General features: G+C 43.8%; 2 protein-coding genes across 3 annotated transcripts; one reads left to right on the forward strand and one right to left on the reverse strand.

Moving 5' to 3' along the window:
* Positions 1-16,653: 16,653 nt before the first annotated feature.
* On the reverse strand, positions 16,654-19,969 carry LOC146182845 (uncharacterized). Of its 2 annotated transcripts, XM_084608950.1 has the most exons (6): positions 19,740-19,969; positions 18,465-18,653; positions 17,972-18,091; positions 17,615-17,814; positions 17,129-17,226; positions 16,654-16,726 (listed from the first exon to the last, which is right to left on the reverse strand). In XM_084608950.1, exons 1-5 carry the CDS (start codon positions 19,885-19,887, stop codon positions 17,182-17,184), a joined length of 702 nt encoding a protein of 233 aa, XP_084465076.1. In that variant the 5' UTR covers positions 19,888-19,969; the 3' UTR covers positions 16,654-16,726; positions 17,129-17,181. The 2 variants fall into 2 exon arrangements, with proteins under 2 accessions (XP_084465076.1, XP_084465077.1); XM_084608951.1 differs by lacking the exon at positions 17,972-18,091.
* Positions 19,970-23,793: 3,824 nt separating this feature from the next.
* LOC146182846 (uncharacterized) lies at positions 23,794-24,417 on the forward strand. The gene has a single exon (XM_084608288.1). The coding sequence runs from the start codon at positions 23,794-23,796 to the stop codon at positions 24,415-24,417; it is 624 nt and encodes a 207-aa protein (XP_084464414.1).
* Positions 24,418-27,870: the final 3,453 nt, after the last annotated feature.

Here is a 27,870-nt window from a genome sequence, read left to right on the forward strand (position 1 = left end):
ACTTTTTTAAAGCTGGCTACAATGGAACAAGTTGTTCTGTATTCTGCTATCGTTGGCCGTTTCTTTTTAAAACTGGCTACAATGGACCATATTTTCCTGTGTTCTTCCGGCATTGCCCGTTCCGTTTTAAAACTGGCTACAATGGACCAAGGTGTTCTGTGTTCTTCCGACGTTGACCATTCCGTTTTTAAAACTGGCTGTAATGGACCAATTTGTCTTGTGTCTTTCCAATATTAGCTATCCCTGTATAAAAACCGCCCACAATAGGCCACTTTGTCCCCTGATCTCCCGATTGTCATTACCATTATAAAACACAGCTTTAATGGGCTGCCGAAGTGAATATTGTTCGTTCACCATTCAATCAAAACATATTCTACATTTTTATGGTTGAATACACGTGCGCTGGACGCCAAACCCTGGCATCTAATACCGACAACATTTGAGCCGATCGTTTGGACCTCACAGAGTACCACATACGGGACGACAATTACTATAACGCATTCAAGCACGTACCACTGCAGCTGTCGAGATTCGTCTTTTCGGTGCGCTCATATGCGGAGCACGTTTGGAGGTCAGCTATATGTGGTTACATTTTAGGCTCTTGGCATGCATGCAGATTTCGTTGCAGGCGCATACGTACGTTTGTCGCACAATTATATCTGATGATAGCACGACCGTGCAACCACAATATGTATACCCCAGACCGGCTAGCACTCACGACCCAATATGCCTGTATTGGACGCCGATTACATCCCTGCATCTACTTAACCTCTAGTACAAATGCAGTTGTTAGTGAGAACGCGCATACAAAACGAAATCGTGTCGCCATAGCATGATCATGTGACATTAAATTAGTGATTAGAAGGTAGCTTTTTCATTACCGAGAAGGAAAACGTTGCCTCAAGTTGAAGGAACAAATTACCATTTTCTCAGCGATGTTTTTGTTCTAATGCTTTTGCATTATCCATAAGGAACTACGCGCAGCATCGTCTGTTTACCTGGAGAAAAGACCGAATACGATGTGTGTACTTTCTAGACGCAATCCCTGGAAAATGAAAAGCCGGAAGACTCTCGAGGTTACCATTTTAGTTTTGGGCATTCACACGGTGGTAAAAAAAAGAAAAAATTACAGTTTTTCGCGCAGACTGCGAGCATGACAAGCCCTGGCACCTTTATATGGCGCACAACATATATATCGGCGATAAACAACAAATTAGTTTGTTCCGCCTATTAGTTTAGAGTTCGATCATTCCAACCGTGCTAGACAGTGGCAAAGGAATAAAGAAATTGTACAAGAATGAAAATAATTTGCTCTGTCGAGTCATTCGAAAAAACGAATGCAGCCCAGAAACACTGTTTTATTTGAGGCAGTTTTCCATGCCCTTTGCAATTTTTTCATTCTACTACAATTATTTGAATATGTTGCTTGCTCATTGAACGTTATCGTCTTTTTGTGCACTCCGCGTTAAGGTGAAGGTGATTGCGAAAAACGTCTGTGTGTTGCCTGATGTCACAGCACATCAGGACTTCGACGCATACAAAATTGATTCTGAATCATTCATTGCTGTGTCTGTCACCGTCAATTTGCGAAGTCGAGACAAAACATGACCAAAGAAATATTGTTACAGCTGGAGAATGATGAGGACGAAGTGGCGCGCTCGTTTGTGGAAGAATAATAAAAAGAGTTGCGTCGAACGGGGGCCCCTCGTTGCCTGGCTCCTTGGCTGTTCCTCAATGTATATATCATTAATCCTCTTTTGTAAATATATTTCTCCCTGTTACAAAATTATATGCCAAAATTCAAAAACCTTGAACAATTCACAAATTCCGTAGAGTCTTCAGAACTGCGCTGTGTGCTATAATTGGACAAAGGCTTTATCGAAGTGGCCATAATTACTAGCGCAACAAAATTATGCAAGGTGTTTTTAATAATATTGATAGCTGAGGTTGTGTAGAATAGGTGGAAAAAATTTAAACAATGCTAAAACTGTTTCTTTTCCTAAAAGTTTCAATGTTCGCTGTTTTCTGTAAATCAGCGGGATCGTATCTGTATTTAAATGTCATATAAATATAAGCTTTAGCTGTTTGCGGTTAATTATGCTGAGAACATAGTGTGGAATTATTGCTACTCTACCATGAACCTTTTCTGAAATAAAGGCCTGCAAATTAGGAAAATTTTGTTTCCTGGGCCGATGTTGAGAACTTTATAAAAACATCTACTCATACCCGAAAAGCGAAAATTAACTGAATACAAATAAACACATGTACATATATTTACTCAGATAATTTTCAGCTAGCTAACTTGAAAATAATTTGTATAATCAACAATCAAAGCTGTCCAGAACAGCAGAGAAGCTCGGACCTCTGCCTCTTCGACATTATTAATCAGTCATCACGCAACAATATATAATATTGTCACGTGCTTAGGGGCGTCAGGAAAGGAAGAAGTGGCTGGAGAGAAGAAGAAGAAACGGAAGACACAATGATGTGCTGGTGTTTTTTGCGTGACTCGCAGCGCTTTAGACTACCAATAAACACCCCTGTTACGTACTGAGTACGTAACAGTTGTGGTGGAGTTTGCGGTGTAGATCAACACGGATCCCCGTTGTCTTCGACGAAGCCGCCGGCTCGCTGGTTTGCCACCCCTACCATCTGACAAGGCTCAAGACGGCGATGCTGACCGCACAACACCTGCGGTGAGCAACTGGCAGCACTACCGCGAGCCGCGCACATTTGGGGGAAAATCTGACTGGGACGTCGACGAGTGGCTAACAAACTACGAGCGCGTGAGCGGGTACAATCGTTGGGACGCGACCGTGAAACTAGCGAACGAAGTGTTCTTCTTAGAAGGCACTGCCATAGTTTGGTTTGATAATCATGAAGACTCGCTTACCAGCTGGGATTGTTTCACAGAAGAGATAAAGGACTGTTTTGGCGACGGATCCGCGAAGAAACGAGCAGAACAAACGTTGATGCAGCGGGCCCAGGTACCTGGCGAGACATGCACCGCATATATCGAGGATATTGTGAAATTGTGCAAGGTGATAAACCCTCGGATGTCCGAGGAAGATAAAGTGGGGCACTTGCTAAAGGTATCGCTGTCGATGTCTATAATTTTCTTATCAGCAAAAACAATTTTAACTCTACAGCTGACTTCATCAGGCACTACCGCACTTTCGAAACCTTGAAGTTGCGCCGCATTACTCCTAAATTTGGGCGACTGGCCAACGTCACATCTGTTGCGAGCGTTGATGTCAGTGCTCCGGAGTCCATGGCTGATCTGATACGCCGGATTGTGCGGGAAGAATTGTTGCGTGAGAAAGACTGCGTGCCGGGACGAACACCAGTATGACGGTTGCGCGCTGCAAGCAGAACCCGCGACCCCATCAACTTCCTGAACTCCGGCTTTAAATGCATCACGCTTTGGCGAGGGCAGACAGCATAACGATTTTAGCACTTCTCAGCCACGGATGGGCCGAAGAATCACCTACACGCGCCAGATGGTTCGTCAGCAATGCCGTCCCGATTACTACCGCCAACCAGAACCAGTTTCCGCCCGCAGTTACTCGGACCGGTGGCTCCAGCAACCCGTGTGTTATAGCTGTGGCATGACCGGACACATCTCCGGGTATTGCCGTCGGCGGGGCCTGCTACCACAAGATCATCGACCGCTGCCCAACGTTTCTAACCATTTCGACACTGAATTTTATCCGACACCGACTCTGGATACATACCGCCTGGCACAGATGCGAAACGGATCGCCTGCTTCGAACCACAGCTTGACGCCGCCAACCCAAAGACAGCGACAATCACCGTCTCCTCGGCACCGTTCTTCCCCTTCGGGAAACTAGAAGACGCGGCCGATGGGGGTGAGGTCGCCGGAAAATCAACGTTCCCAATACCTCTGCCTGTGTTTATGTTAAAGAACAAACTCGAAGTATCCATTGAAGGCATCCCTACGATGGCACTAATTGACACTGGCGCAACAGTCTCTGTTATGAGTTTAGCATTCAAGAATCGATTAGGACATAAAGTGATGTTTAGCGTGAATCAAGCTGTGGTATTCCGTGGTGTTGGCGGTGAATCATTGATGCCTTTGGGTGTGTGCTATGCGAAAGTTGTGATTGGGGGTCAAGCGTTTCGAACCGAATTCACAGTGTTGCCTCGTTCCACGCATGAAGTAATTCTAGGTATACACTTTTTGCAACAGTGTGGTGCAACGTTAGACTGCCGTAGTGAACAGATCTCGCTTAATGCTGCGTTGATGTCGGCCCTTGTAGAAACCTCGTGTGTATGAAGATACAGTTGTACCTGCGATGTCCGGAGAATTCATTCAAGTTATTTCATCTACGAATTTGTGCGAGAATTTCGACGCTGTAGTGGAACCTACAACGCTGGCCTGTGCGAAGAAGAGTGTCTTGGTGCCTCGTTGCATAGTTTCAGTCACCAGAGGCCACACCTTGCTGTGGACTGTAAACTATTCAGACGAGCCAGCCGTGTTGCCTCGTGGCATGAGGCTCGCTCATTACGAGGAAGGTGTGTCGAATTACGTGGCGGCACTAAGTAACCATGCTCCTGAAAAGAAAACATCTCATTTTGCAGAATCTCGAATCCAGGCAATGATAAACACAGCGTTGGGAGCACAGGAGCGCCGAATTTTGACAGACCTGCTCTCCAAGCATGTTTTGGTTTTCGACTTCGCCAGAGATCATCAGCCACCGATTCCAAATTCTCGCATCCATCAATCAATTGATACTGGAATTTCTCGCCCGATCAGACAGAAGCCCTATCGTGTGTCTCCGGCCAAAAGTCAGCTTATTGATGAACAAGTTCATGACATGCTCCAACGTGGCGTTATCCAGGAATCTAAGTCCTTGGGCGGCTCCAGTTATTCTCGTTAAAAAGAAAGACATCACATGGCGTTTCTGTGTGGACTATCGTCGCCTTAACGCCGTCACCAAAAAAGATGTATATCCACTTCCACGTATTGACGAAGCAATCGACTGTCTTCATTCGGCCTCATACTTCTCCTCGGTAGACTTGAGATCGGGGTACTGGCAGATACCGATGAACCCAAGCGACAAAGAAAAGACGGCATTTGTGACCCCCGATGGTCTCTATGAGTTCAACGTAATGCCCTTTGAGTTGTGCAATGCGCCTGTCACGTTCGAACGATTCATGGACACCATTCTGCGCGGACTCAAGTGGAAAATTTGTTTGTGCTATTTGAACGACGTTGTGATCTTCGGCAAGACCTTTCAGGAACACAATAGCCGCCTCGCCATCGTTCTTGATTGCATTGAGAGAGCAGGCCTCGTCCTCAACTCTAAGAAGTGCCACTTTGGCGAGCGCCAAACAATTGTTCTTGGTTGCTTGGTCGATAAGGATGGTGTTCGGCCGGATCCTCGGAAGATTGCGGCTGTAACCAGCTTTACAGCACCGAAATCAGTGAAGCAGCTTCGGAGCTTTTTAGGACTGTGTTCCTATTTTCGTCGTTTTGTGCCTAGATTCGCTGACATCGCATACCCGCTCACGTACCTTTTGCACAAAGATGCACCGTTCAATTGGACTACTGACTGCAACTCTTCCTTCCGCCACCTCAAATTCCTTCTGACATCAGGACCTATCCTACGTCACTTCTGTCCTTCGGCCCCCATCGAAGTTCACACCGACGCTAGTGGCGTGGGCATTGGTGCTGTGCTCATCCAGCGTCATGGCACCAATCAGCACGTGATAGCTTATGCTAGTCGTTCGTTGAGCAAGGCGGAGCGCAACTACACCGTTACTGAACAAGAGTGCCTCGCAGTGGTTTCTGCGGTGCAACGATTCCGTTCCTACCTATATGGCAATGTTTTTACCATCGTCACTGACCACCATTCGCTCTGTTGGCTCGTAAATCTTCGTGACCCTTGCGGCCGGCTCGCTCGATGGGCATTGCGGTTGCAAGAGTTTAACTTCACTGTGGCATACAAAAGCGGCCGCCAACATGCTGACGCTGACTGTCTGTCACGCTTGCCGCTTTCATCAACTGGTAGTGATGATGACAACTTTGATGACTACCTGGCGCCTATCTCGGCAACGTTTTCTGACCCTCAACTGTTCCAGATAGAACAACGCAACGATCCGACTTTGGCACCGCTCTTCTCTGCCGCTATCACTAAAGCTGGAAAACGCCGTTTTTGTCATTTCAAAAAGTTGCACGTTTGGAGGCCGGCTGCTTGCGCACTAAAATTTTGTCATCCATTGTTTTTCATTCACCATATCTGCGTAACTTTTACTTTTATAAGAAGTATTAAAAGTGTGTTTCATTGATGCAGTTGATTTAGTAAAAAATCGCAAACTTTGCTTCAGGAACAACGCGCTACAAAAATGTTAATGTTCAACCTTAAATACTGGCGTGATGCGTTACGTTGTTTGCACTAAAACATTGTGTTTATTACGAAGGTTATATTGTTAATTTAAGGCAGTATTTGGAGCTCTAAGCTGCTATGTGTGTTCTCTGTAACGCCGCCAAAATTATTATGCTGGAAAGCGATTTGCTTATGATTGTAATTATAAAAGTTACACATTGAAAAATCATCTTCAAAAATATAGTATTGTTAGTTTTGGTCAAAGCTGAGAAATGAAATAATATATTAATAAACTAGATTGAATACTATTGCACCTAACAATAAAAAAGAATGCAGGACAGAGAAAAAGTTCAGCCTTCACTTGCGTTCTGCCATGAAATTGACAGAAATAGCGAATTAATACTATATTAAGCTATATTAAGTATTTGCCCACAAGCAGAAAAAGGGTGTATAAGCGCTGACAAGGCTTTAAATTTTACTTAAGGTAAAATGTACCTAAATTCAGCAAATACTAAATTGAAGCTTTGATGCCTACTCCATAAGGGGGAGTCACATAAGGAAATCTATAGACTAAAAACAGGCATTTTTATATTTCTACTGTTACGTTTTGCAGAATTAAATATATTTGCTGACTCATATTAACAAATTACTTTGCATTGTTTCCACAAATTTCGATAAAAATTGATGTTGAGGCCGTTTCTTCAATTCTAATCAGTTTCCCTTCTTTTACCATTTTCTTACTTTTGTCCAATTTCAAAATAATATGCAGAAAAACACACAAATCTAGAGCTTCAAATTTTTCCAGAAATAAAGAATGAAACCTAGATAATGAAGAGAAATAGTTTCTGTGCCAAGATATTATTGGATCTTACAAGAATGCAGGTTGAATTTGGCCATTATCAGCACAAGCACTCGATTTAATATTTAATGTTATATTTTTAAAAAGTATAACGCAACACTTTTTAGTCCGTGATATTTTGAGGTACTGAAGATTTTTGAGAGGGATTTGAATGAAAATCGAAGGTGATCTTTTTCTAATTGCAGCAAATTTGCCCTTTACTGCTGTTTTCGAATTTTGAGCAATTTTGATGCGTTGTGGAGAACACACCTAGTGGTCTGGACTGGAATTAAGAACATGCGTCAGGAAGTGAAAACATATTTAGAGCAACCAACCTAATGCATCATATGCCAGCACATAAGGTTAAAAATGAATATTTTTGCAGCGCATCGCTCCTGAAGCAAAGTTTGCGATTTTTTAATAACTGAACTGCAAAAACAAAACAGGTTTCTAATAGTGTTTGTTAATGTAAAACCTGCATATATTTAGTGAGTAAAAAATAGTAGATGACAAAATCATGGTATCCAAACTTGCAACATTTTTAAATGGCAAAAACAGCGTTTTCTACCTCTAGAAAAATACCATACATTTTTTTTTTCGAGGAAACTACGCCGTATCTTGCAAAACTAAGGTTGATTACTTTGTCTCCAGATATTCACCCACCACATATAAGAATTTCATTGGAAACCCAAGATGGTCATGGGACTTCGATTATGTTTCCTATCTAAGGCACCCATAATACGCTGTGGGAAAGCCAATATCAGGGGCTTATTTTTAAAATTCCATATTTCGAACGGTTGTGCCATCTAAGAAAATTTGAAAGCTAGGCACACCATCGGTGTCGCCAGCCCTCACTTTCTTTTACAACTGCACTTGCTAAGCTGAATTAATACGTTGAGTACTTAATTTTAGCCACGAATATAGCGCTGTTACGTGTCAACTTTAAAGAAATGCCGCAGTGACGCGATTCCCGTAGAATTTGTAAGCAAAATTTGTTAAGCTTACAAATCTACCTATATATATGATATATTGCAGGTTTTATTTAAGCTACATTACACCTGCTGCGCCCGATAGCTTGAGCCAAGGGTTAGAAACAACCATTAGAAACAGGCGATGGAAACCGGTGGCGCATTGCTGGCAGCCACTTAGGACACCGCAGTAAATATTTATTTTGTACGTAGGAAAGTGAGTGTATTCGCTCCAAGTACTAAATATTCACTTTATACAATAAATAGTACTTACAGAGTCGGTGAGCACGTTCGGAAACCCCTGTTTCAATATTTGCGGTTACAAACCTCATGTGTACCTTTTTTTCCATCTGCAGATAAATTCCGGGTTATGTAGATACCGAAACCGATACCAGCCCATTCGCGCACCCCAATTGTGCTGCTCACAACATGATTTTGAGCGGACAAAACAATCTGCCGCTATGATGGCTGGTCCCATGTATGAGTAAGGGTAATATGCTGGCGATGGTTGCTTCGCGTCGGCCCTTTGGCGCACATGAAGGCTCGAGTTACAATGAGCGCGCCGAACTTTGCAATGCGGATAATGACTGCAAAGCGGTAAGGATATAAATGAGTGGAGCAGTATTTTTCAGCTGTAAAATGCAAATACAGTCTTGTTGAACGAATGTGCTGGCGCGGACGAATAACTATAGGCAACTTATAGGTCTAACGCTACACAGGGCTGTTGAGCCAAGCCAAGTCCTCAATTGTATTGTCCGGGAATCTGATTTTTGTATTTTCGTGGTTTCCTATTGTATCTGGCGTTCAAACTGCAGACGTGAGGGTTCTTTATCGCAAATAATCGTGGTTTGTACCGGTACTCTTCAAAGTAGCAACACTATTTATTGTGTAAGTCATTAATCAGTAATTTAGGTAAATAATATCAATTAAGGATTCCAAACAAAACTTATTCTGTGGCGCTCAAGGTAGCTTCCAGCAATATGTATCTGGTTTCCTTTGCCTGCTTCCAAATGTTTTTATCCCTTGGATCAAATTTGCTTGGACAAGGAGTATATGTGTAAAAATGGTGCACCTCATATTTAAATTGACTTCAGATATCATCCGATGACTAAATCACCAATGATCCCACTAAAGGCCCTTATAATTGCTTTAGTGACAGCTTTTTATCACTTTAACAGGCTACAAAATTCATATGAATACGGAATGAAGGCTGATAGTTTCTTTCGTGTATTGTCTAGGATGCCTGAGGAGAGGCAGCATGTACCTGGTTGACGTCCTCTCCAGGAAGACCGCGGCAGCCATCAAGCGATGGCTCGTAACAGTGAAGTAATGGGACGGCGGGCACAACGAGCAGGAAAACGTGACATCTTCAACTCAGCCTAGAAGCTGAAAGCCGGAATAAATTGCTGTGAAGGCTCACAACCTTAGTAAGCTGTAAGTGCCACTCTTTTATTAGAAGGGCTTTGAGCCTGTTTCGAATATTTAAGAAAAACCAATAAACAGTGCTGTTTAAACCCACATTTGTCGATGCGCAGGTGTTTTTAAGCTGCATACGTATGGGGTCCTTTTCACCTGCCCGGAGAACACCAGCGCTGATGCCACAAAGTTAGAGCCAGCTTGGAGGAGAATATACGCATCTCAAAATACTGCCGCAGCGCTAACGTCCATACACAATCGAACTGCAGACGTTATAATGGGTAAACCATAGGCCATGGATGAGTAGACTCCTAATAATACCTGGATAAACCACCGGGTAGCGTGTACCGCCGAAGTGATTGGGCCATGTGTGGGTAAGCCATGGCCTTATGCATGACACTAGCGCGGCAGTAGGCTGACCAAGTCGGCCATACTCGTCGGCCCGAGGTCGATTGCCGATAATTGGCCGCTCTTAGGCCATTGTCAATTTTTGACTTCGGGCTGAGGTGGGTAGCCTAGGTCGGCCCGATGAGATTTAGTCGGCAATATTGGTAAGGGCCGAGCGCGGGCCGACTATGCGCTTGCCGCTTGGGACTACCGTGTGACAGCTATAGGTATTTTCTGGCTAGCGATGACGCAACGATCGAATATTGTTCGAGCTTACGCACCCGGTCGCAGCCATCCTCGAAACTGGCAGCGGAGCGATAAGCACTGACTTCAATAGCTGCAGTGTGTTTTATGAACTTCAGCAGAATTATAATAGATAACGATCGAGTAGCTAGATTTCAGTGTTCACACTTCAGCACTCAAGAGCTGTAAATAAACGCTTATGCGTGACAGTATGCAGACAGTATGCAGACAGAGCTAGTAATTTCGGCGTGTGTGGACAGCGACATTCACCCGTTTAAGTGAGCTACCTACAAAATCAGCCAAAAGCGTATATCAGCTAACCAGCGGCCAGTGCAGCAGTCGTGAGCTTAAATTGCTTGTGCATATTATATCTAGCCTTTTCAAAAAAAATGCAAATGGTCGCCAAACATTCTCTTGGTAACAATATTTAGTATAAACTGTTTGCACATTGTAGAAAGCGTAGAAGCGGCAAAAAACTAGCGCGCCAGTCATATGCGGAGACAGTCGACAATCAAGCACTGATTCCTAGTGTGGGATGAAACACTGGCTGTCTCAGCCGTATTGCTATGGAGGCGATCAAAATGCAACAGGTCACATGCTATGCAATGTATGGGCGTCTTTCATCGTAACAAACCCAAGGCAGCTTAAACTAATCTGGAACTCATCAGTATAGCGTTTCTCATTGGCCATGAATTTCGGTACGTGAAACCTGGAATTTTCTACATCTTCCTAAAATAATGCGCGCGATTTTATATGCATCGTAATAGTGTTGTAAATTTTGTTTCCTCATTGTTTTTGTGCAGGGGCCATTTGCGAAAAAGGTGGGGGGACGCTTTGAAGGCACACGCATTTGTTCGCAGGTGGCTGCCTGGTTCCTGTGACAGAGGGGGGGGAAGACAAAGGCGTTATGCTGAAACCTTCCCTGGCGTACCAAGCATGCCACCAGTGAATGCAATTGCAGGGTCGGCCCCCTTCACTATGCCTATGAGTGTGCCCTCCAGCTCCCTGGCCCCTTCCACTTCCCGAGAGCCCGCCTTGCCCTGCCCAACCCTGCCACTGCCCTGCACGCCCCTGCTGCCACTCTGACTGCCACTGCCCGCCAGCTGCGGCTGTGTGTGCCCTCAGCGCTGGCTAGTAACAGCTGCCGTCTAGTAACAATTGCAATAACTATTATCTTTTTGTGAACCCTGCCCTTGTTTTGGGAATATCTACTGGTTGCTCATGAGCGGCAATTTGCATTATTGTGACCACTCCTATTTGGAAGGCCATTATTGTCCCAGCAAGTTCGACGTGCTTTCACGAATATGCCTTGAATGGAAAAGGCTGCATTTTATGGCCTGCACAGGCAGGGCTACAAAATGTGTAATCTTGGCATCATCAATGGTACATGAATGAAGTAGCCGGTGTACCCATGAAAAATTGGATGAATATTGGTATCGACAATATGCGGCATGAATGGAGTAGCCAGTGCACCTGCGATGGCTAACCATTGGTATGATATTGGCATTGACAAATATGGGTAATACCATGATGGTATAATGCTGGACAGTATTGGCAAGAATCATGGTGCATGAATGGAAAGTCTAATATTAGGCCTACATTGGTGGCTCCAGCTTGGTTGAACACTGGACCAGTCTTGGAACGAAAGATGGGCCAAGGATGGAGAATGTAGTAAAATGCCCAAATGCCAATATCAATTTAATATTGATGCCATTCTTTTCCAGTGATGAACCATTGTTGGGCCAATGCTGGTGTGCTGCTTGGGGCGCTTTTTATCCGATTCCGTCAAGCTTTTCACATAGTCCGACATTGCTGCAGCGCACACTACATTCCCTTGCACGTTCTGCAAGTCCGACGATTAGCGGCACTGTTCACAGCACGATAAACTGACCACGCACAGTTGCAGACGACCATTCACCACCGGCGTCGTTGATAGTAGATGCTCCGGAGCTGGAGGCACCCGCGGTGGGTATCGCCAGCTGCGCCGTCGTCTGCTGCAATGCGCGATTCTCTTTCACTCCATGTTATCGTACGGCGTTTGACAACTGCTTTTTAAATGTAATTCTCCCTAGGATGCATCACTTGAGCGACAGTATTATCAAGCTAATTTACCCCATGCGGCAGCATGTCGGACTAAAACTGCGCGATTCGCTGCAAGCCTTTTGGGGTGTTCGGATTCATAACATATATTCTTTAGGGAGTTTTAGAACTAGACTGCCTCCGCAGGGATGGAGCATACTTTGTCACACACTTCTGCAACGCACCAATGTTTAACGACCCGCCACCACTTCTGGTTTTCTGCGAAACGAGAAAAATGTTACGGTAACTTGTGTTTACATGTGTTTCTATGGGTCGCTCTCCCAGCTTGCACCCCCAAACGTTTTGCGGTGTTTTAAAAAAATACTTCGCCTTGGTAATGAGTTTTCATACTTTCGCGATCTGTGCTGGGATATTTACGGTTACTCTGCACCGAATAACGACAACATAGGTGCCCCGTGAAATGAGAAAAATGCTTTGAAATCTTTCGATTCTATGTCTTCCTATGTGCGCTAACCCTACTTATTACCCCCAGTCGGCTGCGGCACCGCGAGCGCGCCCTTTAAAACCACTGTGTTGGTCTGTAAAGCGGGAGGGACGATACGGTGGCGTAACGGGCGTAACCACTGTCATAGAAAACGAAGAGAGTAGGGCCTACACTGCGCGGCGTAAAAGAAGGAAAAACCCCAAGGTTGCAGCCTGGCAGTTAGTCATCGAGGCAAGAAAGAACGAGCGGTGCAAGGCCAAAAGAGATGCGGAGACGCCAGAGCAAAGAGAAGAGTATCACCAAGCGCAGACGCCAGGACGCGAAGCGGAAACAGCGGCATGCCCTGGCTCTACTGGAAGACCGGAGCGAAGAGATGGAGACTTGCGAAGAAGAGAACGTGAAGGGCCGTCGCATCACTGACCACGTCATCAAGCTGAGTGAAAGTTCCAGTGCCACGAGCGCGTTCCATTGCCGCAAGCAACCCATTTGGCCTTGCATGTGACGTATAGTGTAAGCGAGACTGCGGCACCAAATGGACTTGACAGCGGTGAGTAGTAATGCAATATACGAGACTGCGTTTGGAGACTGTCAAATCAAAATACTCTATTGACAAAATTGAGCCCGCTGCATGCTACTTCAAAGCTCGTCGGGCAGTCTTCCTCTCTATCAATCAAAATCAATAAAAGATGTCTATACCCAATGTCTCTAATTGCTAAAAATACATGATCACAACAAGCTCAGCCAAGGAAATGTACCTCTCGCTACGTATATCTTGGCATAGCTTAGCAACAAACATGTGATTCATATTAGATCTTACCCCTCCTATCGTAGTAGGCTGCATGTAATACAGCAAACTGCTTCAGCTTTTATATATATTTTTTCAATTTTAGCCAATTTGTATGCTTCAGCAATGCAATTATGAGCTTACATTTGCTGTTTATGTGCTCTGAAAAAACCGCCACAATCAGTTGCAACCTCCAAACATAGAATATGATGGGGAAGCGCAACCGAAATTTTAGGTAACTTGAATATCGTAGCAGGTACAGCGACAACTGTTCCTAGCTACAATGACTAACAATATGTCTTGTTTCTGACATCAATTGCGAAATTGTGCGGCTCTCGTTGATTCGCTTTCGTGCGACATGGCGCATGATCCCATACAACTGTCCCCGAATGTATTTAGCATGGTCCTATAAAGGAGAAGTAGATGTGCCATCCCACAGAGATCCTCTTGAGATTCGAACATATCCCAGAAGAGAGCTCGCGGGGACAAACTGTGGTTACCTTATTGAGATGTGGGAGGAAGGGACTAACGAGACACCCTGGGAGCTGGCATGTTGTCTGGGTAATGTGCCTGACTACTGTGCCGGATACCCGGTGGAGAAAAACGTTTATGATTCATTTTGGAATAACAGCGCGAAGGACGAGGACGAAGATAGAAGAACACAAACACAACACGGGGTGGAGGTATGCATGAGCCGGATCTCTAAAGATCCGGCCCTTACAAATACCAGGTGGGGTCCTGAGTACGGGACCTCAGTTGTGTCGGCCGCTGCCCACAGGCACGCTCGATCAAGGCCTTTTGGGCCTGCAGGTCATAGCAGCTGAGCAGGGTTGCCTCCCAGTCCTCCCGAAAAGGGGTGGGGTGAGGAGCAATAGCTTGGTTGGATGGACAAGCCCAATCCACCACGCCACCCGCGCGCTTTCCTTCCGGGCTTGCCATCTCGGCCCCCTAGATCAAGATCTCGAATTCGAACCCCCGTTTTCTTTTAAAGGCATTGTTCTTTATTATCAATCTTGCCATAGCCATTACCCTCGCCTGAGTAAAGGTCTAAGACGGAGGAGCGGCTTCTGCTCCGTCTCTACACCAACACTCTGCTGTGCCCGGCAGCACTCAAACATTTTAATCCTTCCTTCACGGGCAGTTGTCCGCACAGTGCGGAGATGTCTTCGGACATCTATCGCTGACGGCTGCGTTGCGATGAAAGCCAAATGAAGAGGCGTCCGTGCGCAGTGCGGTCAGTGCACGTTCAAGATCCCCAGGTTGTCTAAATTACTTCGGGGCCCTCCACCATGGCACCCTTTTCTCTTTCCGGTTTCACTCCCACCTTCCTCCCTTGCTTTATGGCGCGGTTCATGTGTCTACATGTGCTGCGCTTTTCCTTTCTTGTTAACCAATTATTATATTATTATTATTAAGAAAAAAATGAAAAAATTGTAGATTGAAAAGGTGGTGTTACGAACGCTATGCTTCAACACACAGCTTTCGCTCTATCACTAGGTTCAAGCCATGCTTATCCTCCCCAATTATTCTGGCAGATGAGCAGCGAGAAGGACGAAAGAAAGCAAAGGCCAAATTTTAGAAGTGTCCTTACTTAGTGAGGATGCCTTGAGAGCAACGCGCCCTTTTTCGGTGAACTTTAAAACGCAATTCTCTAAACGCTCTTATTTAGAGCGTTTTTAAACATGAACCGAAGCAGCGCGCACCAGTCTTGAGGCATCTTCACTGAGGTAAGGCGCTTTCTAAAATTTGGCCCTAAGTGTTTTGTCTTTTCTCCCTTTCCTTTCTTCCTGCCCTGTATGCATGGTGCTGCATGTCACTACTGTACGCGGTAGCTGCGAACCTCTGCTTTCTCGTCAGAAAATAGTTCAAATATCACTCCTTCTCCAAAGCACAAAGGAGGCTGCCAATGAGAGCACGTCAGATGTTGCACAATATAAAGCAGCTTGGGGGATACTTAAACCTCCGGCTCTAAGGGTGTGACGTGGCAGCATCAGTTGGGTTCCGCAGACACGGACACCGTTACGAATTCTTTTGCACAAGACCAGAAGGCGTGTACACATAAAAGCGACAGTATAGCGCTTACGTGTGACTGCTACGGAGATGGTGCATTGCACATTTCTCGAAGGCTATGCTTCTGGCTTTATGTCGACGGATCGAGAGATTGTCACGTTCGCACAGGACCGACCCAAAAGCAATTACACACCACTGGAGTGATCGAAAATAATGAACTCAGCATGCGGGACAGCTGAGCCACCAGTTTAGCAGTGGTGCCGGCCGTGTCGCCCTGTACATGCGCTACCGCATAGCGAGTGTTTTGGCTGCTCTATATTATTGGACAAGGCTCCTTACAGGTCTTGCAGCTATCCGCAGATGCTTTAAGGTTCGAATGGCAAACTTGTATGATTCCAAAAGGTGATGAGACCATGATCTGCTCTTAACGAAAAGACGAAGCAGTGTATATATTTGTTTAGAGGTTCAAAAGGGATACCGTGAAACAAAAATGAAACACTTCTCAGGTGTGACAAATGTTTTTCTAGCTATGGCGAGACATATAGTCTCATTTGCAGTCTTCAGCACTCTACTGATGTCTTCAAATCTTGCTCTTATAGGCTCCTGCCCAGGTAACGCAAAATGTCACTGGAACGTTATCTGAATGGCCACAAATGTCAGAGAGCAACGTTGCCTGATTGTTGCTAATGTCACTATTTTTGATCACCAGATAACGTTATGCACTAATGTTTCTACAACGTTCTGAAAACGTTGACGTTATGTTATTTCAACGTTATACCAACAAAAAATGACGAAAGAAACGTTGCCTGTACATTGCCTTAATGTATTCTAAACAATGCATGCGGTACCTTCCTCAAGGAGCTTCTAGGCAAAAGCTACATAACCCGCACCATCTGTTCCTACTAGACAAGCTGCAGCCATAGCTGATGAATCATGCATGAGTGCGTTCTGCCTTCCTGAAGTGACTAATGTATGCTTATATGTCGGCAAGGCACACACCAAAAGGCAGTTATGCAGTAATCGTGGTCTGCTGACTGCTGACCGGTCACTTGAATGACACAGCCAGTGCAAAAATTACGTCAGGTGCACATGTGAGATCATTTACACAATTTATTTGGCATGATTGTACATCGGTTGAGTCAGCAATTCCATGAAGAAACGAGCAATCACATAGCTGCCAGGTCATCCATTCCATGAATTAGGCCACTAAATTAAAAGAACAAAAACACAAAAAAGATTATTATTCAGCCAAAATTCAAGACAGCACTTACAAAGTAATCAGACATCTAAAACTAAATTTGCAGGACCAGAATTACTTGTGTGTGGAGCGCGCCAATATTTATTGGACAGATAGTACAAAAATAAAGAACACCAGGACACCCACTGAATTTCCGCTTTTAAAACCATCAAAATTACAGCTGATGCAACATTGATGGCCTTACACTATATCCTAGAAGTTTACTTTTATGTCCCATAGGTTTTGCCTATGCTGTTCCATATGATATGCTGGTAAGCTAAGTGACTGTGACAAGTCCAGTTTTTGCACAGCTTGATGCACAAGTAGACTAAATGATAGTCCAGCTTCCGTACACAGCATAACAGACCTACCGTTTTTTTGCAGCGTGCTGGTGCGTAGCGAAAATGGTCGCCAATGTCATGTCTCATGTCCACTTCCTTGCCCAACAGGCAAGACTGCCGGAGGGCCACTGCGCAAACAAAACAATATCACAGACTTAGGGCAGTAAACCTAGACACACACTGATATTTACTACAAATTAACAAAACCCATTACATCTGTTATGAACTGTGAACACGCTTATGAATACATTGAATTGTGCATCTCAATCTATTATACGACTCAATGAATCCACACCTTTTGCACAAGGTTCTTCAGAAGCCCTTAAATGAGCAAAAGAAAAAAAATTAGAAAATACATTAGAACGCAGCAGCAAAAATGGACTGCTGGCCAGAATTTAAAAACTAGCCAAATATATATTTGTGCCAGAATAAAACCACAAATATAGAGCTATAACATGCACTGCACAGTAAAATGTTGCTTACAACACCCACTACAGGCACAAGGCAAGTTTTTACCTTGGATGCCGCTTTCTGCTTGTGCTGGTCTCGGTGGAGGACGGCCAACGAATGGTAGTTGCTTGGCTTGTTGTGTAGGAACTGTAGATGGTAGGCGATGATTATCGCAGCTTTCATCGCTTTCACTTTCCTCACAAACAAAAAGAGCCTTCTGTTTCCTTTTTTTTTTGTTGGGACGTTGCTGCCGTCTTCATCCGACACTGCAGTTAAAAATGTTTCAATTCAGTTATTTCAATAGTGGCTTGCTAAAGTAACATTCACAAATATAGCAGCAAAGCAAATGGAATATGCATGATTAATATAGAAAGTGTAAACATATCAGGCAAAAACATTTTAGCAGCAAAACTGGACTCGTACTTCCATACAACGTCTTCTTGGTGGGCTTTCTCGGCCTTTTTGTCAGCCGTTCCTCATCAGCTGTCAAATCTGACACCTCTTCAGCTTTCTTCTCTCTTCTTTTTGCGTCAGCATATGTTGCTACAAGCAAAGAGTTCAGTGTAGAAAGATTGAATGACACGGCTAAAGGGAAACTGAATTAAAATATTAAGCAGACCCGTGAAAAGGCAACGTTCACAACTGCTTAGCAACAATATTACTGAAATAAGAGCATAACAATATCACTATAACAGGAACCTTGAGCCAATGAGCAACGAACACGATTACTGATAAGAGTCATTGAATTAAGATGATGTGTGATTATTTCACCATTTTGGCTCAAAAGTTCTCCCCTCTGGCAGTGCTTAACTTATGTGCATCGTTGCCTTTGTACACTGCCACAACCAAGAACCTAAAGCTCCAACAGTACCCTATAATCACAATACTATCTTGTGACAAAAAAAAAATGACGTACTAGTCTCGCCTAAGATTCGGCATTTGTGTGCAATCCATTCTTTTCCAGGCTCCGCGCAGTCTTTTATAGCGCTTGGGCAACGAGACGGGGTTCGGTATGGCAGCCATAATGCTTCCCCATTCCACACCCAGAATTTTGGGGATGGCAGCAACTCCGTCCGCACTGCTGAATTCGACGATGTAGAACATCCTGCAAGAATATAGCGCAGTTAGCATAACAAGCACTAGTGCCAAGTCAAAGGCATTATTTTCTAAGTGCCTCTGTTGAAGAGACACTAATGAGTTGCACTTCACTGCTCAAGTTTCCAATCAATGAGGGTCAATTTATGGTCAGTGTGTATTTTGCCAGCAGCTGAGCGAGATGCATGTCATTGAAACTAGTTTTCTTTGCACACTTATTGCTGGCGTTTCAGGAAATTAAATCGCTGCAAACACTATCTCCTACTCGGCATGTGCAAGAAATTTTCATCAACAAGAAGTTTACTGCTGATCTCTAAAGTAAAAACAGTGCAACACAGTCGTGGCGAAGAATTTCAGCATACTTAACTTCCAACTATGTTCAGTCCACGCAGATGACACACACACACACACACACACACACACACACACACACACACACACACACACACACACACACACACACACACACACACACACACACACACACACACACACACACACACACACACACACACACACACACACACACACACACACACACACACACACACACACACACACACACACACACACACACACACACACACACACACAAAGCGCCAAAATGCTAAACCGGAATGGCAAAGGGCGCATACATACACTGAGCAAGTTAGCGAGATGGCTGGCTGGTGGCCCCAACCGGCGGCCTGTGGGCTATCAAACTAGATGAATTTTCAGTCACACTTCGAGCAAACGATTAATGACACTAATCGGTCACACAGACCTAATGATGCGGCTCTTGCCACGGGCGTGACAACTTAGGCGTTAGCGTGACACTGTCACGGTGACCACACCGCCAAAGAGGCAAAATAATTTCAGCATTTGTCTCCTGATCAGAACACAAGCAGCTCTGCTGAACATCTGTGATGCGAGGCAGCGCAGCACTGTTCTGCTGCGAAAATGCATGGCCAGTCGTTAATGACAAAGAAATTCATGATTAACAAAGCAGCAAGGAATAAACAGAAAACGCGTGGCGCATCCAATGTGGTTCCAGATGAGGCAGTCTGAGATATGCCTACAAGCTAAAAGGGAGGTCACCAAAGCAATAGCAACTCACCTGTGAGCGATGAACAGTGCATGCAGTCGGAAGATTGAGTTCGCACGTGAAATGCGGCTGCGAAGTCTGCACGAAGGCACTCAAAGTCAAAATGCACACGAGCACAGGCAAGTGGCAAGACAAGGCATAACGTGCGAAAAAGCTCCATAAAGCCCCACAAGAGCCATGCCGTCGTGTTTCTTTTGTCCCGCCATATTGAATGTGGTGCCGCCTGAACCAAGCCTGAACTGCCTGAACTGCCTAAACGCAGCAAAATAATATGAAATAAATATTTGTTAATTTATGCTAATGTTCAAGCTTAGTAATTTACTGCGTGAAAGTTTTTTTATTTGCAAAAAATTGTTTATTTATGGTTATTTATTACATAAACGCTTTCGTTGGCCAAGACAAGCAATGTATGGCACACAAACGAGGTGTAGTCCAGCCAAGCTGAAGCCCAGCCAGTGTGTGTTCACATCTCATGGGTAATGCTTGTGTAGCAGCGCGGAAAAGTGGCTTTTTCTCCTGAGCACGCCTTATCATGTATCAGCTTTGCGCTGTTATAACCCCGATACTTGTGCGTAGCTGAAGCAAGTGATCATACTGCTCATTCGTCGATGACCTTCAGTGCACCATGATGCGTACCACTCGTGTTTGCGAGTAAAGCTGTGTCTATCGGCGATGGAGAGGACATAGTGGTGTATCATTGATGTTGGAAGAAGACAGAAATTCTGACGCAGGGCAACCAAAATAGCAGCACTTTGCCAATCTGATAGCCCTACTGTACAGCAGTCCCTTACAAGCTGAAACTTAGCTACTGCCGAGGAACATTTTGAGAAGGTGGTGTTTCACAGCAGCAACGACGGTGAAGAATTGGTTTCTCCATTGTGCCCCGTTGATCCACCGCCAACTGGCGAAGTTGCCGAGTCTCAAGAACAAATTCTACAGCAGTATTCATGCAGCAGTGAGCTCCGCGATTTTTCGTCAAGCGATAGTGAGGTGGATTTAGCTCCGGCTTTGCACGACCCACTTCGTTCATGGGCTGTAGATAACATTTTTGCCGCCCACATCACTAAGCTTCTGAAAATTCTGCAGCCGCACCACCCAGACCTCCCTTCTGATGCCAGAACACTGCTGCGGACGCCTCATGCCAGTAGTCACCAGCATGGGAAGTGGCACTTACTGCTTTTTGGCGTCACTGGAAACCTCATTCAGCAACTAGAAAGTGGAGCCATATCAGTGAGCGCTTCAGTGATTTCCCTGACGATGAACGTCGATGGTGTGCCCTTATCTAGGAGTTCGTCGAAACAGTTCTGGCCTGTGGTTGTGCGGGCCGAAGAAAGCTCGCGAAATGAACCTTTCCTTGCAGCTCTCTACATGGGGGACTCAAAACCCGAGAGTGTTCACTTTTAGAGCTTGGACTGCACCATGGTGAAGCTGTGTTCCCTAGTGATTGTTCATGCATTTGCGACATGCCTGCGCGGGCATTCCTTAAATGTACCAAGAGACATGCAGCATACTATGCATGTGAAAAGTACGTGCAAAAAGGCATGTACTCTGTAGAGCATAGGAAAGGTATATTTCCTGATGTGTTGGCCCCTCCGCGTACAGGTGAAAACTTCAACATGACAGCCTGATCATCACAATTGCACATCACCATTGCTCAAGCTGGGCATCAGACTGGTTCCCACTAGACTATATGCGTTTGGTTTGCTTAAGAGTTATGAAAAGACTTCTAGTGCAGTATTGGACATCAACTGCCCCATCAGTGTCAATGCTGCCTTTGAGTGCACGTAGGGCCATTTCTGAGAACTTAGTTACTTTGGCTGTCAACACTCCACAGGAGCTTCAGCGCATTCCAAGGACCCTGAGTGTTCTAGAATTTTGGAAGGCATCCGAGTATAGAAACTTCCTTGTTTACTTTGGCCCCATTGTTCTGAAGCAACACCTTGCTCATCCATTTTACACGCACTTTTTGAAGCTAAGTTCTACCATCACAATACTGGCCTCACCCGATCTTTGTATGACTTTGTGTGAATATGCTGAGCAGCTGCTACTTAGCTTCGTTACAGAGGCAGGTAAGCTTTATGGCAGTGGCATCTAAAATGTTAGCATACATAGCCTCTCGCATCTGGAAGATGATGTGCGACGGTTTTGCCACATTGCCATATTTTCAGCCATTCCTTTTGAAGCTTTTCTAGGAAAGCTGAAGCGACTGGCCAGAGGCCATGCCCTTCTTACGGAACAAATTTTTATGCGAGCAGCTGAACTAAAGCAGTTCAAGCAACCAGTGACTCCTAGAAGTGATGGCATCAAGCTGTCCAATATTCACATGAATGGACTAGTCCCTGAAACATTCCGGGGGCAGCGATTCAGTAAAACTACGATTGGGAAAAAAGTGTTTTCTACAAAGCCAAAAAACAGCTGTGTGAGGATAACGGGTGGAAATTTTGTCCTAATAAGAAATTTTATAGCAGCTGAAGGTGACGTCCTTATTTGCGGGCAACACTATGCCGATGTTACTTTCATGATGCAACGCTGTGGTCTGTTGACATAGGTGTTTACAGAGCCCGAGGACTTTCACGGGGTCTGAGTACGTGGAGCATCAATGAAATTGGTACAAAATGTGTGTGCTTACCGGTCAAGAAAAATGCAGATGCTATTTTTTGTGCGCTCCCATTGTAAAAACCATACCTTTGCTTGGTACTCTCTGACAATGACAAAACCATTCCCACAACACGGTGTTTGTTTGCACTCATGTCCATGATATAATTTTCACTGTCTGTTGGGCTCTCAACAGTATTGTAAATTAATAAAAGTATAGTTTGTGATATTTTTGACCGTTGTGATCTGATGATTTGTTGGAAAATAATTACTATCTAAAATTGTTTCCATGTTATAAAGCTGCCATTTATCACTTGAGCATATATTCTTGTCCAACCAGGAATTTCGCATTTCACTTTTGCAGCTTTATTAGTTTCGCCAGTAATATCTAACTCGGCCTGTTTATAAATGTTGCAATAGAAATGTTATCAAAACGTTGGTGAGATGTGTACACGCAACGTCAGTGCTGTGTATGCCTATAAACGTTATGATGACGTAAACTCTAAACGTCAGGGCAACGTATGTCTTGCAACGTCGCAGCAATGTGAGATTTTGTCGCATTACGTTGTGTGGAAGTTCATACATACAGGCAACGTTTAGGCAATGTTTTGCGTTACCTGGGCGAGTTCTCTTCAAACAGGCTTATCACGACTGAAATAAGGATTGGCATGCATGTCAGATTTGACAGCACAGAAATTCCGAAATTTTAGAGCGTACGTAAGCTCTTCTACAGGGTGCAACTTGATTTCGCCTCACCAAGTTCAAATGATCTTGAGTCGGGGTGCTGACACTTTAGGCACCAGCATTGGCCACAAGAACCCACAACTAATTCGTTTCCGCATACGATTGCAGATTTACTGCTGTCATACAAGCGAGCGACGTCCCCACGTGTGCAGGACTACGTAGAACTACAGCTTCTTCCTTTCCTGTTCGGCATCGCAGAAGTTGCCCCTTCATCTGCACAGGACTACGCCCCTCTACCGTGGTGGAGCCTCTGTCGTTATCTGCAGTGAATATAAGGTCACCTCAAGGCATTAAACGCGACACTTTGGCAGCAGCAGTGGCCACAAGAACCCACAACTAATTCGTTTCCACATACGATTGCAGGTTGGTGGCTTTGTCATTATGTGTCTTAGTTAAATTTTGTTATACTGCTACTGCTGCTGCCAAAACATTTGCCATGTCTAAAATTTCTGAGTGCCCTGAATGTAATGAGAATGTTTCAGAGTCAAATGATGGTGTATGCTGCACTGTTTGCCACATTATATACCATATGGGTAAATGCGCCAGCGTCTCTGAGACTACGTTAAAAACAAAAGGCGACGTATATCGCAAAGCTTGGAGATGCCAGCAGTATAGAGGATCGAAAGTGCGGTCACAACGACCTGAGAAATCCGAAGGTAATGCTGAACAAGAACAGCGTGATACATGGTTCATGCTTCAGACAATCAATAAAAAACTTGACATCCTAATGCCGCTGAAAGAAACTGTCGATGGCATCGAGGATGCCGTACAGTTCATGTATAACCAAATATCCAACTTGCTGCGGCCCGTAGAACAAAATGAACGTGACATAAAGGAAATAAAGAGCAGAGTAGACAAACTTAAGGCGCAGGAGAAAAACACTGAGTGCCTAGAAGACCAGATCGACCAACTGGAATGGCGACATCGGCGAGCAAACATGGAATTCCATGGCATTCGGGAAAGAGATAATGAAGACCTTTTGACAGAACTTAACACTATCGCCCAAAAAATCCAGCTGCCACCGCTCACTAATCAAGACGTAGATGCAGTTCATCGATTGCCAGCGAGGCGTGATAAGATTCCTGGCGTTATTTGCCGGTTCACTAAGCAAAGCGTCAGGGACACGTGGTGGCAAAATAGGAGGAAAGTGGCCGATGCGGGCAATGGATTGCACCTGCTGGAAAACTTGACTAAAAGAAATCGAGAACTGTTGAAAGAAGTAAAAGAGTGGGCAAAGGCACACAATCACAAGTATGTGTGGCACTCGAACGGAAAAGTATTGCTAAGAAAGTCTGATGGCATCTCAGCAATTCACATAAGCAAAGCATGTGACCTCGAACTTCTCACTTAGGGCTACATTTATATTACATGACTGGCATTGACCCTAGCATTTTTACCCAATACGTTCATCCTGGCGAATTTAAAAGCCGTATCGGGTCAAGGTTTGCAAAGAGCTTGAAGTGTCTTCATTTTAACGCTCAGTCAATCAGAAACAAGGAATTAGAGTTATCAATTTTACTTCAGTCCTGAAATGAATCTTTTGATATCACTATGATCTCTGAAACATGGTGCACCAGTGAAATAGATATTCCTCGGTTAGATAGTTATCAAACATTTTTTTTAAACCGCGTGACTGGCCGAGGAGGCGATGTTTGCGTTTTGCTTAGGAAAACATTCCAGCCAGAGTTGCTACCTATGTTCATTACATCCACAAGCGATTTTGAAATTCGGTCCATTTGTCTCGGCAACATGATTTTTGTTGTGTGTTATCGTCCCCCTCATGGCTGCATTACCAATTTCCTTCATTTTCTTGAATCATTATTTTCGTACGTTAATGACAACTGTTTAAAGTTGGTGTTCGGTGGTGGTATAAACATTAATTTATTAGTCTCGGATACGCATGCTAAAAATCTACACGTTCTTTTGAAGATGCACGGTCTCTCCAATGTAATTAATTCACCAACACGCATCGCAGCTTCTTACTCGTCTTTATGTTTTCATAACAAATTTTGAAGCTCACTGTCTTACATCACGCATCATTACTTATGATATCAGTGACCACTTACCTGTTTTTCTCTGTGTTAAAAACACTAAAATTAAGCCTCACAATTAAAAAGACCACTTTCAGCTAATTAATGATGAAACTCTCCTTAACTCCACAGTAACACTAGAAAATGTCGACTGGACTAGTACTCTTCACGAAACAAACCCTAACAAGGCATATGAATTGTTTATAGGCATCGTTAAACGTATATATAAAGAAAGTTTTCCCATAAAAGTAACAAGGCGCAACCGCTCTACACGAAAACCATGAGTTAATCGTCAACTTATGAATAAAATTACTGAGAAGCATAATTTATATCATAAGTTTATCAAAACGAAAGAACGCAGTGATTTTCAGAGATTTAAAACATGCCGTAATCGCTGAAACAAAAAGCTTGATCGAGCGGAAAAAGAGTACTATGCAAACTAGCTACTGCAGGTCGTACGGATGTTATGTGGAAAAAATGAAATAATCTTTTCTCTACCTACAATAATCATAACGATATTATCGTTACAAACCAAAATGGGGTTAAAATATCAGATAAACAATTAGTTAACCAATTCAACATGCATTTCATTAACCTTCCTAACCCCCCTGCGGGTACAATGACCTCAGTAAAATCCCTCTGAGCACTGAAACCATATTTCTGGATCCCCACCGAAGATAATGAAGTACAAAGCGTGTTTAAAGAGCTTAATAATACTACAAGTGTAGACATTCATGGCATGCAGATAAAACCTATGAAGTTTGTCCTTGATATCCTCCTTCCGCCCCTCACGCATATATTTAATCTATGCGTTGCTGATGCTGTCTTTCCTTCCAAAATGCAGATTGCTCGTGTATCCGTGATATATAAGAAAGGTGACAAAAACGACCTGGGTAATTACAGGCCTATTTCAGTGCTACCAGTATTTTCGAAACCCCTTGATAAATTAATTCACAGACGCTTTGCGAAGTTTGAAAAGGCACAACAGATATTAACAGATTCACAATATGGATTTCGTAAACACTGTTCTACTGAGCATGCACTATTAGATCAGAAAGAATACATATTAAAACAGCTGGATCAAAATAAAATAGTTGTTGGCATATTCATAGATTTTACAAATGCATTTGATTTGTTGAATCATGAACTACTAATCCGAAAGCTTCATAGGTATGGTTTTCGAGGTCACGCAGGATCTCTTGTAGAGTCCTATTTAAGAAATCGAAGGCAGGCTGTCAGTATTAAAGAATATGTATGAGACGTAGAACCGGTTTCTCGTGGTGTTCCTCAAGGTAGCATATTGGGTCCTTTTCTTTTTAATATCTTTATTAATGATATTCTGCAGGTATTTGCTCCTGCAAAGTATATAATATATGCTGATGATACGAGCATAGTTTTTTTCAGGAACTGACGTAAATGACTTAATAGATATACTAAATTCTGCACTCTTCCATTTATACACTGGACAGAAGAAAAAAACGGTTTACAAGTTAATGCCACAAAAACTAAAGCAGTCATTTTTAAAGCAAAGAATAAGACAGTTAAACTCACAAAAGATATTTACTTCAATAGCGTTCCTTTAGATATAGTACCAACATTTAAGACGCTGGGCGTCGTATTCAATGAAAAAAATGACCTGGGATGATCACATCTATTTTATCGTAAACAAACTCTCGAAGTTAATTGGATTGCTATACCGCCATCGTCACATCTTGCCTTCAAAAGCAATGCTGGCAGTTAATCATACATTATTTAATTCTCGCCTCAGCTACTGCAATTTAGTTTGGGGTAAAACATCAGAAGAAAACTTAAGAAAGTTACATATCTTACAGAAAAGCTTTTTAAGAATACTTGAAAATGTCCCTAGAACATACCACACACTAGAACTTTTTTCTAAGCATAAAATACTTCCGATTACTAAACAGTTTAACTTTCATTTATGCCGCGCTTTAAAACGCGACATTACTAATACTACGTCTTTTTTTCATAAACTGGCTAACACTGAACTCAGCTACAAAGTCTACGAAACGAGAAACGAGAAACATCGATAAGTGGCATATTAAAACATACAGAACAACATACGGCTGTCCAACACTGGAAAATACGCTGCCACGTCTCCTGAATTCCCTTCATTTCAATAATATCCCTCTAGAATATACCTCATACAAAAAACTGCTTGAATATTTCCTACTGAACGACACTCCATTATAAAAGTAAAAATTCTACATGGTGATTTTATTTTGCATGTGAGTAATTATGTATGTGGTTTTATTTTTTTTTTGGACGAATACTTGTCATGTGCTTATGTAGTTTTCTGTGATACATGTATTGTCGTTTTACTAAATATGAGGTGCTACTTTTGCTGCCAAAGTAAACGGCTGGGTGCCTGTGGCCTTGTCAAGCTGCCTTAGAGGCAGCTTTTACTGTAGGCATCCTGCCACCATGTACTTTGTGGTGGTGAAATAAAGTTATTATTATTATTATAAAAGGGCATGCAGGCTTACCGCTATCATTTTACCGAACCGCAGCCACGGACTTAGAGTACATGAAGGAAATCTCGTCTGTCATTGACCCGCAAATCATGCTCTTGAAAGATATTATCATTATGATTACCCCTACGTTCCTCCTCCGCCTATCAAGCTACATGCAACGTGCAGAAAGACCCAGTTGGCAGTGCACCCGCGCCCACTTCCTCAATGCACGCCGAGCCTCCCTGCTAAGGCGGTTCGCAAGAAGCATATTACCAATCAGACCGCGCCTTCGTTCCTGCGATG

This window comes from Amblyomma maculatum, chromosome 7 (assembly GCF_055883805.1).
Source record: "Amblyomma maculatum isolate TAMU_Amacu chromosome 7, ASM5588380v1, whole genome shotgun sequence".
Lineage (NCBI taxonomy): Eukaryota > Metazoa > Arthropoda > Arachnida > Ixodida > Ixodidae > Amblyomma > Amblyomma maculatum.

Bases quoted from the DNA above. Each gene is read 5' to 3' on its own strand.
- LOC146182845 (XM_084608950.1), bottom strand. From the start codon at position 19,887: ATGGAGCTTTTTCGCACGTTATGCCTTGTCTTGCCACTTGCCTGTGCT. The intron at 18,092-18,464 runs GTACGTCATTTT...CTTTGCTTGTAG, and splicing joins CCGAATCTTAGGCGAGACTA to CAACATATGCTGACGCAAAA. The intron at 17,227-17,614 runs GTAAAAACTTGC...TTGTTTGCGCAG, and splicing joins AGCAGAAAGCGGCATCCAAG to TGGCCCTCCGGCAGTCTTGC.
- LOC146182846 (XM_084608288.1), top strand. From the start codon at position 23,794: ATGCCGCTGAAAGAAACTGTCGATGGCATCGAGGATGCCGTACAGTTC.